The sequence below is a fragment of the Montipora capricornis genome, chromosome 11 (assembly GCF_036669925.1).
Source record: "Montipora capricornis isolate CH-2021 chromosome 11, ASM3666992v2, whole genome shotgun sequence".
Classification (NCBI taxonomy): Eukaryota; Metazoa; Cnidaria; class Anthozoa; order Scleractinia; family Acroporidae; genus Montipora; species Montipora capricornis.
The window spans coordinates 33,746,214-33,758,713 of NC_090893.1; the positions used below are offsets into that span (position 1 = coordinate 33,746,214).

Consider the following 12,500-nt stretch of genomic DNA (forward strand, 5'->3'; position numbering starts at 1 on the left):
ATGGCGCTCAGCGTAGCGGGGTGTGAGGCTTAGGTTGAAAAACAATGATGATTCAACGCGTCAAGGACTTTCACGTCTTTACCAAGGCATCTTGCAGCTCACCAAAGAGGTCACTAAAATGAAGTTGTTAATAGTAGAATTAAATTGGCCCACATGATAGTCAAGGCGACTGAATGCAGAACGCCTTGGCTTAGAAGTCATGAAACACATCTCCCACCTCTGCGACCTAGGTTCAACCCTGGCTTGGGGGGGGCGTATGAGTTTCAGTTAATCTCAATCTGACTCCGAGGGTTTTTCTCCGGGTACTCCGGTTTTACCCCTTCATTAAAATCTGGATCAATAACACCCGGGCGGATACCCTCGTATAGAGATAACCTCTGGTATCTCTCCCTTTCATTGTATTGAATGAATAAAGTTGGTATTAATTAAACGCAATTTGTCACATTCTGTATTAAAGGCCTCAACAATAGAAAATAGGGCATAGGCACGATGTAACATTGTCTTTAACAAAGAGACTTTGTAGTGTTTATCAGTATGACAGTGAAAGTGTAAAAGCAACCGAGTGTTTGTTGGTTTTCTGTACACTTGAGTTTCAAGTTTAGTTCCATTCTTAGCAATGTCAATGTCAATAAAAGGGATTTTATTTTCCACGGTAATTTTCATCGTAAAATATGGGATGTACCCATTTAGTGTAGTTATAAACTCCGCAGCAGCATCAGCGCTAGGCATCAAAATACCTCTTATGCGTATCAGGTATCGAACGATCGAGTGTGAGTATTCTTCAAGATGACATATGGAAACATTGGCCATTAGAAGGCTAAGGGGAGTGTTCGTTGGTTGTGCCTACTTCAATTAGCTTGATAAGCTGTTCTTTGTGCAAATTATCGGACGCTTTGTTGACCAAGATCTTAATAGTCTCATCCAAAATCAAATTGGTGAAAAGGGCGGAGACGTCGTAGGAGACCGATATTTCTTTGTCATTGATAGAATAGGAAAGAATATCACCAGCTAAAAGTAAGGGCATCAGTGATTGTATACTCATTTACAGAAAGTGATTTAAGTTTTTCCTCAAGCCATTTAGCAAGAGAGAGAGAGAGAGAAAGAGAACTTAACAGGGCGTTAAGTGGCACCAATGATACTGGCACAGTGAGAATTAGTCTTCCATTCCAAAAGAAAATAAAAAATAAACGGTGTTTGAAAATGAAAACTCAATTACAAACCTTTTCTTTCCCATTCTCTTTGTAGATCATCCAGCTGATGTTGTCCAACGATGTATGTATCTTGTATTTTGTTGTCCATTGATCAGCAGCTGGGTTTCCTTGAGTTGCTATGGCGCAAATAAAGAATTCATAACCAAGGTCCATTTGTAAGAAGTCGCTGGCATTTCTGTTAGTGCTTGGTAACCATGCACCATTTCCGTTCAGTCGACTCTTTCCAGGTCCGTTACCATCTTTGGATGAGGAAGCTAAGAAGACGTCGTCTGGAGAACTGCCAACAATGAACCAGCCAACCGCCTGGATCTGACAACCTAAAACATTATGGGATTATATTAACACGATGAGTGGATTTAACATATGTCTAATTCATGACAGCAAACGTTTAACAACCAATTTGGCTACCTCCAGATAGCAGTTATTGGCCATGATGTTCAGTCGTTACAAGTTCTGTTGCCGTATCAGGGGAAGTTTGGTGGAGTCACAGTGTCCTACTTTTGTCAGGCTGTTTCTTCGCAGGCAACCCAGGCTCAGTGTGAGGGGAAGCTTCCTTCCTGTGTGTGTTGTCAACTAGGGAATTGAAAATGGTTGAAATCGTATTGAATCCGGAAAATAAACCACACAGGAAGTAAGCAACCCACAATGGCAATAATATAAGATAAGGCTTTTTATCTTCTTAAGTCTTTCTCTCAGGATTTCGATCCAAATCCTTGTATATTTGTCGACTATGTTGGCTTAAATAACAATGACCACAACCAGGTTTTCTGAGCCAGCAAGACTGAGCACCCCCAGCAAACCATTGTTTTAACGAATGCTGCTGGTCAGCAACCTGTTGGCTTTCCCTTACACTGAAATTGCTCTGCCTGTGGTTTCCAAGTGTCCCCTTTGTTGCCATTGCAACGGTACAACACCGTCAGTTTTTGAAAAATATCTTTAAAAGTAATGTGGTGACTTAGTATTTTTTCTTATTTAGAACATTCTATTAAATTCTCTTACCTAATGAGAAAAATCAATCTGGTAGAACTTGCATTGTTTATGAAAACAACGTTGGAAACTTTCCACCAGATATCTTTTGAAGGTCACCGAGCTAGGTTTCGAGTTAGCAGTTCTAACATTTTCCCCGAATTTTTATGATTCTATGTCACATACTTCTTTCCCGTCACATGTTTGGATTCAATAAGAATAAAACACAAACAGCGGTTACAAACATTTGCTTCAACTGCATAACGTTTTACAAATTTAACGTTTCGTATGTTATAACATCCATCATCAAAAGTGATCATTATTCAGTTACCGACTTGTAATTACCTTGAGTAAGTTGGAATGCTGCCGAAAGATTAGGAAATGTAACATATCATGCCATTGTTATGCATGCATCTTCTCCCCCCCCCCCCCCCCGCCCCCCCGGGGCAAATCGCTGGACATTTTATTTTATTTATTTATTCATTTATTTATTTATTATTCAAAAGTCGTTGAAATGCCTCACCATAGGTTCATTTTTATAGGTGGTCAAATGACTCCACCCCGTGGACATTTAAGAAGTTACCATAATACTCTACTATGTAAACAAATTTCTAGATTCTAAAGAAACTGTGGTGCTGCTTCGGTGGGAATGTGAAAAAGGAAAATTTGGTTTTATCAAACACCAAATTGTCACGAATCTGCAATTGCCAATCATGTTTTCTCAGCCACTGAACCATAGAATAAAATGGGATCATTTTGAAATCTTAACAACTGGTCGATCAGACATGCATTGCAAAAAGTGTCTCTGTTTATCAGTGATTAAGCCAGCCTTAGATGAACACGTTGGCAGTAAGAAATTTTATCTCATTGATTAGAGTATTTCTTGTGGTTCAAATGTCGATCAAATTCATTAGTTCCCAGTCCGTTCAGTTGTATATTTGAATTGAAATTCATCTGTAATTGACTAATGATCACTTCAAATTATCTTTGCTGTAAAAGATGAAACGTCAATTTTATAATGCGTTATGCAGTTTGTTTTTATTGAAACTTAATGGGCCAGGTCAAAGAGGATTTATGAGACGTTTGGATTCAGCTGACACAACCAGTTTGAGTGTATGGCTTCAGCCTAGTTTCCATATGCGCGTAACTCCGTCGCAAACAATCACACATTCCGATTGCTTGGTCGGTAACAGTTTGCGTAAATGGAAAGATCCTTCGCGTTGCGTTCATGCCCGACCAATCGCTTATGATCGCCAGACGCAAGAGATAGAAAACTATCTTAACGTCTTGTTTGCGACGACTAGCAACGCAAATCGTAAACTGTTTCCGATTGGCAAGACTTTTTGCGAACGTGATACGTTTTGATGAATCAGACGCAAGTATAAAAATGGCGTTCGATTACGATTGTGACAATAAGGAGAATACTCATTAATTTAATGAATATCATAAGGGAGTACCATACCATATGTGAAAGAAAATTTAGGAACTAGAAAGACAAGAGTAAAAACGCGAATGCTTTGAAGGAAGTAAAGGAAAGGAAAGGAGCTTTATTTAAGTGTATAATCTTCTAGCGCGATAGAGCACTAATCGAGAACAATTTAAATTGAAATTAACAAGTTAACGCAAATCACATCAAATTTTGGTTTTTGAGGAGGGGGGAAAAGCGGCGTACCCGCAGAAAAACCTCTCGGAGCAGGGTAGAGAACCAACAAACTCAACCCACATGTGACGCCAAGTCTAGGAATGGACCCAGGGCAACATTGGTGGGAGACGAGTGCCCCATCCCTGCACAGCGGCATCAAGAGCAATTTTGGAGGTCTTCAAAGCGATAGCGCGGCACAACACCATCGCAAAAACCGTCTGTTAACCTGGGCCACTTTTATTATCGCGCTATTCTTTCTCCATGTCTTGAGTTGATTAAGCAATTAGGTAAATGGGAAACTGAATCGCAAACACAATCGCAAAAAGTGACAGTGCTTGCGATTGAACCATCGCAAACTGCTTGCAACTGTTTGCCTCGTTGTTACTTGTATATGGATACCAGAGTTTTTATAATAGCTTGTCCCGCTAAAAATCTCTTGGAGCCTCGTAAACTTTGTGTTAGTGCTCCAACAAAAATCCAAAAGAACGTTATTATTTTATTCACTGCAAAGGCTGGTAAACTAGGACTGTGTTTTACGAAACACATTGTTTAATGCCGATGAAGTCAATGATGCCGTGAAGCAATTAAATTCAACAGTAAAGCAACTTCTAATCGAATCTTTATTATCGTCGTCTAACAAAATTGGTTTAAGCTGAATTAGTCGGAATTAAATTAATCGTGAGCATTTCTTTTAAGGAAGTTGAACTCTTGGTCATTACAAGGAAAATGATTCTCCAGAAGGTGTTGCATAGGTTGCCGAATTACATTTGGGTGACGACAAGCAGAAAGCCAGAATAAGTAAATCAGTGGAAATACAAGTTTTTCATTTCGTAGATTTAAGTACCTCTTTGAGCAGAGTAAACTTCCACTTCAATTAGTTCGAAAGAGGATTTAGAATCCCCCAAGGTCACATATCTTCCTAACACGCTGGGCCAACAGAGGATGTGAAATCTGGAAATACGATCTCCAACACGTGAACGACATTCCTGACCCACTTCAGTGAATTTTGAAGCTAAAAAAGTGTGAAAGTAAGCAGTTAAGTAAGTAAACAGTTTATTTAACTAGGTAGACACAATAGAGCTTACAATAAAACTCGTGAGAACGTGCACGTGCATCAGTAAAATTAGACATTGACTAGTTGACTAGTACAATTATTTTAAAGACTTTTGCATCTACTCACAGTTAAAGTGGGCTTTTTCTAAGTTAGTGACATTTCCCCTTCAGGCCCGGACAAACGGCTCTAATATTTGCTTCAACATCTCTTCAATTTTGTTCAACAATGTTGACTGATGGGTTGGCTAAACGTTTTTAACATATCATTCAACATTTGATTCAAAATCAGTGCCAGGCTGCAGCCGTGGTTGTTACTATGAAGTTGTTGTTACTATGTTACTGCAGCCGTGGTTGTTACTATGACGTGGTTGTTACTATAACCCAATAATGAGAAACGTTCATTTCTCTAATGAGGTGTCAAGAGCTCTTTTTGTTTGTTTGTTTTGTTCTAAAATGCGATCGAACAACTGCTTTTTACATCCGTTTGCCCAACTGATTTTCGATGTGCGTAGACAGTGACAGCCAATTTTTACCCCTATCTGATAAACATGTAATCGTAATGAGTTCTCGTAAAATTAGAGAGAAATTTCACTAGCTTGTGTTTTCAGAAGCTTATTTAAAGCACGTTAACGTTATTCAAGTGTTGGAGCGGATCTTGTTTGAAGTTCGTTCTTTCTTGGTTGCATTCCATGTTTTGCCCATTCTTGTTCCAAGCTAAGATTGCGTGTTTCAATGAAATACATCAAAATTTGAATGATCTCGTTTTCAGAGATAAAGTGGAATAAAGCACATCAGTAAAAACCCCTCTTTTGGCCTTAAACTGACAAAGTTTTTTTATGGCTTCTAATTTTAGCGTGATTCCTGTTCGCTGGCTATTGAAATGGCTTTTTACCTTTTCCATTCGCTCGCTGAGGGTGTGCTTGCTTTCTTTTAAAACTCATGCTGTTCAAGAAAAATTCATTGCCAAACTGGTGAATTCTCAAGTAAATTTCACTCGAAAAACCGATATCGTACTCATGGCCTCGTGACTCATGCGATATCGGTTTTTAGCGTAAAATTTACCGTGAAACTTCATTAGTTAGGCAATGAATTTTTTTTAGAAGAAAGCAAAGAAAGTGATTTCATTATTAAAGCAGTAACCGGAAACATCAAAACGCGGACAATTCGAAACCTTTCATTTTCATTAACCCTACAGGCAGTAAGAATAAATATCCAGGGAGCTGCGCTTTTAGGCTTCAAAATATATAATTAAGGTGGCGTTGGCTCGGGTGGCCAGTCAATACCAACGTGAAGATCTGGTGGGATCTTGCGATAAGGAGGCAGAAATTCTTGCGGACACATCGTCCCTGGATTTTTTCACGGAGCTTAAAAGTTGTGGGCACCATAACTCTGGGGCACATTTTGTAAATACCTTTTTGTACATCTTTTGTACTGTTTCAATTCCAGGCTCTTTTCTGTTTTTTTGTGCCAGGCGGGGTCTGGGGCTTCAATTGACTAAAAAACAGCTTAAACGTTTCCAATGCCTAAAGAAACGCTCAAAAGGCCTAAAACGGGATACCCTTACAAAACGCTTCCAAAAGCCTTAAACGTGTTCGAACACCTAAAGAAACGTTCTAAACGCCTAAAAGACATTTTAAAACGCTTTAAACGCTTAAAGAAACGCTCTAAAGGCGTAAAATGCGTTTCCCTTAGAAAATGCCTAGAAACGCCTTAAAAGTGTTCGAAAGCCTAAAGCCTTTAAGACGTTTAAAAACGCCTTAAATGCTTTTGAGCGCTTTAAGGAACGCTCTAAGGAACGTAAACGGGTTCCCCCCAATAAATGCCTTAAACGCGTTGGAACGTATAAAGAAACGCTCTAAACGCCTTAAAAACGCCTTAAACGCTTTTGAACGCCTCAAAAAACGCTCAAAAGGCCTAAAAACGCTTACAAGGCCTTAAACGTGTTCGAACTCCTAAAGCAACGTTCTAAACGCCGAAAATGGGTTCCCCGTTTGGAACGATAACGATGACGATGAGAATGGACCAAGCCCCTTTCTGACAATTCCCACGCCTGTCAATCAATCTCCCTACCCACCAATAAAAATAATAATCATAAACTTTATTTATATACCGTCTATATCATTAACTGTTCTAGGCGCTTTACAATATCATGAAAAATGTATTAAAACAATAAAAAAATCTAAGAACTACGTATATAAGCATAAAAATTAAATACAAATCTATTTATAACTCAAGAAAAGGCTTCGTGAAATAAATATCTCTTTAAATCTTTTTTAAAAGAATTCAAGGAATCGGCATTTCTTAAAGATGCAGGTATGTTATTCCATAACTTAGGTCCTGCAATAGAAAATCGTCGATCACCTTAAGGCTTTAGCTTAGATCTAGGGACTGGAAGTAACTCATTCGTGCAAGAACGCAAAGAGTAGAAGCTGCTACAGAAACTGAGCAAATTGGGTTTATAACTTGGTGAAAAACCATTGATAGCATTATATACTAACAAAAAGATTTTATGTATAATACGGTAATCGACAGGCAACCATTGTAAGTCTATTGAGCTGGGTGTTATATGTCCATACTTCTTGGTGGATGTTACGATGCGCGCTGCTCTTTTCTGAACTAGTTGTAGGCGGTTTAAGAGAACTTTAGGTAATCCATATAGAATCGCATTACAGTAATCCGAGGTGGTAGTCACAAAAGAATGAATCATTTGCATGTAGAATATCATCGTGCACCTTCACCATGACAGTTTCAGTAGAATGATGAACTTTATAGGCTGACTGAAAGTTCTCATGCAGGTTATTGCTCATCAGATAGTTGTTTAACTGGAGAGCAACACTTTTCTCAATAATTTTCGATAGGGCTTTCAAATTCGAGATACGTCTAAAGTTCTTGAATTGTAAAACGTCCGCATTAGGTTTCTTGAGCAGAGGTGACAATACTGCATATTTCAGACACGTAGGTATGCAGCCATCGCAAAGAGAGAGGTTGACGATGTTCATCTCAGTAAAAGTTGAAAATTTAGTCGGAGACATAATGAGTATCTCATCAGTAACACATTCGACCGAGTCAAAAAGAGCCTTCTTTTTAAGAAGGAGATCATTATGCAGTGTAATTAACAATTGGCTTCTGAAGTAGCTTTTGAACAGTTTTGAACAAAACTTTTGATTAGCAGTGTTTTCTTTAATAACAGACGAACAGTACTCTGACTTAAGTGACTTGATGAGATTATATTGGTGTATATACTCTTCACGGTCAGCAGGGAGTCTCGATGCTCGTCATTTATTACGTCCAAGTCGTCTTCGTTTCTGCTTCTCAGCAGTGCCTTCAGCTGTATACCAGGGCGCAGATGGACGGACAATGATAACTCGTTCTTTCACAGGAGTGTACTTGGCCAGTAGTGACCGTAAGACCTCATCATAATTATTCACGACTAGATGAATATCATCCTGATGTTAGAGTGAAACAGAATCTTCAATATCACTTCGAAAAGAAGTCATATCAATACCACGTAGATGGATGATGATTCAAGGTATTAGAGCTGTCCATACGCAAAACACCCCAACCTGTTTCCTGACGGTATGCAGAAAGGGAAGTGTCGCATGTCGTTGAATTTTGCATTTTCCGCCTACGTTTGTATTCCCCGCTCAAATTTGAATTTCCGCAAAAATTTCAATCCGCCAATCAGAACGCTTTAATTGCAACCGTCAAAAGGGACGTGAACTATCTTACATCACTATTCGCTCTGACTTTGGACTTTTTTGTGGGTGTCGCGATTTAGTTGCTTATACATAAGATGTATTTACCTCATTGCTTTGTTAAAAAGTAGATTATTTGATTCTGTTAATTGATTTTTTGATTGACATTTGATTACCTTAATACCTCAGAGATTATTAATATTATTAAGACCGGATAACACGAGAAAAGTTCACTTTTTCTGGCACGCTTTGCCAATGGATGGCAATGCTAAGACATGTGTTGCCCGTGCAACAGAAATACCAAAATTAATTCGCTACGGTATTTTGAGAAGCGGAACACTTAAAGACGACTAGTACATTCCCTTGCAATTGGTCTTCTTCCTGATTCATTTGTAGTCGGCTCTTCGAAGGTGTTTTGAGCAAGCATTTTGATTTTACACATGTACAGATTGCCCTTACCTAACAAATTCTTTTACGTTGAATTGGTCGAATTTTGTATTTTGAGGGTCCCTTTGCGACCCAAATTTTCGCAGCATGATATCAGTCTGTTTTACGAGGCAGACAAGGAGAGCGATAGAAATAAAATGACGACGGTTAAGGTAGTATTTATCACTTGATATAAGGAATCACGATCTGATTTCAGTGTGAGGTTCTCTGATTAAGCGGAAAAAAGACAATTGCGGAGATTTCCGCCCAAACAGAAAATCAGAATTAATTTGCTCTGGAACTCGTCCGTTAAAGGGATGTTCCCAGGCGCTCTTCTCGCCTTACTTGAAAATTTTACGCCAGTCCCGATTCTCGTCCCGTCTCGACTGACTGCCCCTGGGTCTCCGAGGATGCATACACTCCACCATTTTACTACACGGCATGTGACCACTTCGGGCCTTACAGCGTCAAGGTAGGGCGAAACAAGACTGCGAAGCGCTACGCGTTGTGTTTACATGCTTGAACACAAGGGCAGTGCATGTGTAAGAAGGGCTTCAAGTGTCAGTAGGAAGTACTCTCCGCGTAATGACGTTTTGAGTTTGTCCACGTTCTCTTCAGTGATGGTGGTGCGGCACTGGGACAGAAGGGACTTCATTGGACCTGTTCTGTGGATGTGCTTCTTGAAGCGAGACTTGACTTGGCTGGTTTCGCCAACATAGCACACAGAGCAGCGTGGACACGTGAGACGATTAAAAAGCCCGCATCTTCTTCACTGGTGGCTTTAGTGAAGGCAGTACTTTCTTGAGTTCTCTGAGTGTCATAATGATGGTACACGGCGCATTGATTTTGTGAAGAGCACGTGCATAATCCTCAGTGCATTTTCGACCATATTGGATGAACAGAGATACTTTGCCAGATCTTGTGAATGGGTTGGTGGCTTCTCTGTAGGGTGTTTTACTTCTCTAACGATGGAATCGAGAGTCTGTTTGATTATAGGGTCATATAATCCTGTTCCGGGACTCCGTCTTACCCCGCCCTGAAAATTTTGCCTGGAACCGGGCGGGAAAAGAGAGAGTCCTGTATTACTTGCAGGCGCATGCTTGGAATGATAATCATATTGCATTAGATGCCAGGCTGGATATGTAAATAAAGGGACCTTGAAACTCCGGCAAAAAAGCGTATATGAAAATTACTGTGTGATTTGCCGTGTTGGAAAATTATTGCCCAATAAATGTAACGACTGAGAGAAGATCGCAATAAATCGATGCAATGGCTTAACTAGTAAATATAGCATTAGGATTTCACTAAACGACAAAACAGCTAGGAGTCAGAATTTCATATTATCTGCAGTACTTTACCTCTAACAATGAGTTTCAGAAGGAAAGTGCTTTTAAGTAGCAACAATAAAAGCAAGGTGACACACGCTTTTGAGTCGCATTATTTCATCCAAAATCATTGATATTTACGAACAAATTTTGACCAGAAAAAAAAAATCGTGACAATTAACGTCCGAATAGTCGATGTTTGACTGTGCATATACATGTATAAAGTTAATAGGAACATTATTGCTCCATAATTGCGTTATCAACACAAACTGGTATGTAAAGAAACAAATAGTCCAGGTTTTGATTCAAATTCTATCTTTATCAGGAATCATGCTCAGTTTTTTCTGTCATGCAATCGTCGTTTAGTTTTTCCGATATACAAATCATTGCAGTCTCAACAGGCAGCTCTACATAAAACCTTGGCCATTTGGCCAAGGCTAAGTCTATCCTAGTAAGGAAAGAAAGATTTAATGCGACGAGTGCTTTGAAAAATTATTCTAAGGAAAAATTAATAGTCTGAGTAAATTACTCCACTCTAATTACTCAAAAAAAAAAACTCTGTTTGTCACCGGTGTTTGTGTATTATTCCTGATAAAACTGAGAGTATTTACGACATTTTTTACCTGACTTTTTTATATTGGGTATCCAAACAATTTGTCCCCGATTTTGAAAAAACAATTAGTAGGCCTAAACTTCTGAAACAATCACAGTTTCAATAATTACTGGGCAAATCAAATATATGTTCACTGGTCAGTGCAATTATCACATAACTAGGTCGACAGAAGTAATGAACAATAAATAATGAAGAAGAAACAAGAGTTCCAGCAGGAGATTTATTAGTCTTCGTTGGGCGATTCACATCCACAACCTACAGTATATTTGCAAGTTTCAAAGAGTCTCGGGAGAGCAATTAAATCAAAATTTGATATTTTTCTGCGCCAACATCATGCAGCCGTTCAGTTGGGTTTCAGGCACGAACCATACTTTCGCATATCATCCATCTGATCTTCCACGATTGGGACTCACGATAAGAAGGACTGACTTACAATTAACATCGGAATCGGATCGAAGAAAATCGCAAACATATTAATGAACAACCATGTAGCAAACAGACTTGCCAAATCCTGTTGCATGCAGGTTTAACAAAACCATCATTACCGGTAACGACTGCATGAATAGCTTGCAGTTGTTCCGCCTTAGGCACAAAAGTAAAGTGGCATTTCTTTAAGGCGAAATCAATTTCCTCCAGAAACTTGGCGTTATAATCTTTTTTTCACATTATCCCCATGTATTCAGTGTAAAAGCACTCGGAATAAACTATGCCCAAATAAGGAATCTTTTTCCAAATATGGTTTTCCCCAGTTTTGGGGGAAATAATGGCGTCATTCCGAGCATGCGCCTGCAAGTAATACAGGACTCTCTCTTTTTCCGCCTGGGTTCCAGGCCCATTTTCAGGGCGGGGTAAGAGGGAGTCCCGGAACAGGACTAAGGGTCATAGAATGAGGGAGGGTACTGGTTTTTCTCCAGTATGCGCTTTGCTGTTCCCAGGCTATCATGGAAATTCTGCCACGAACTACATGTGCGGTAGATCCGGTAAACGAACCCCGATACCACTGAACGCTTGTACCACTTGGGGGTTAGAGCATGATAGTTCATGATGAGGCGTGTGTCAGGGTTTAAAATACCACGAAGAAGATAGCTTGCCAGTTTCATGGTCGTGGATTAATCGCATGTCGAGAAATGAAAGATTGTGATCCACTTCAGTTTCGAGGGTAAACTCTTAGTTCTTGTGTGTATTGTTAATTTCTTTCTATTTCTGTTCTGCTCGTGAGCCCTTGATTTCTCTCAAGATATCATCCATGTATCTCTCATATATCTTTGCGTCATCTTTAATGAAGTTCTCAAACTGGCTGAGCCACCCATTTACTAGATGTGGGGCGGGTGGACTCCCCAAGGCCAGACCATCAGCCTATTTATAGAAGCCATCGTGAGTGGACAAGACCACTTCACATGATGCTACTTTGGCGGGTGTGATAAAGGTTTCTCGACCAATTGGGGGTCTCTGGTCTACTGGCATGTTGTACAGGTTGTCGGTACACACCAGGATTGCCTCCATTACTGGTACATTAGTATATAATGATGACACGTCAAAGCTAATCATAATCTCGTCTTCTTCAAGAAT

The 12,500-nt window shown here is 39.5% G+C and overlaps 1 protein-coding gene across 1 annotated transcript in view; it reads right to left on the bottom strand.

Annotated features, from left to right (window-relative positions):
- Positions 1-12,500, bottom strand: part of LOC138024827 (uncharacterized) — a 98,904-nt gene that overhangs the window by 52,547 nt on the left and 33,857 nt on the right. The window contains exons 8-9 of the mRNA XM_068872001.1: positions 4,664-4,831; positions 1,221-1,528 (exon numbers count right to left, since the gene is read on the bottom strand). Of these exons, the coding sequence (XP_068728102.1) occupies positions 1,221-1,528; positions 4,664-4,831 (476 nt within the window). The remainder of the gene's footprint in view (positions 1-1,220; positions 1,529-4,663; positions 4,832-12,500) is intronic.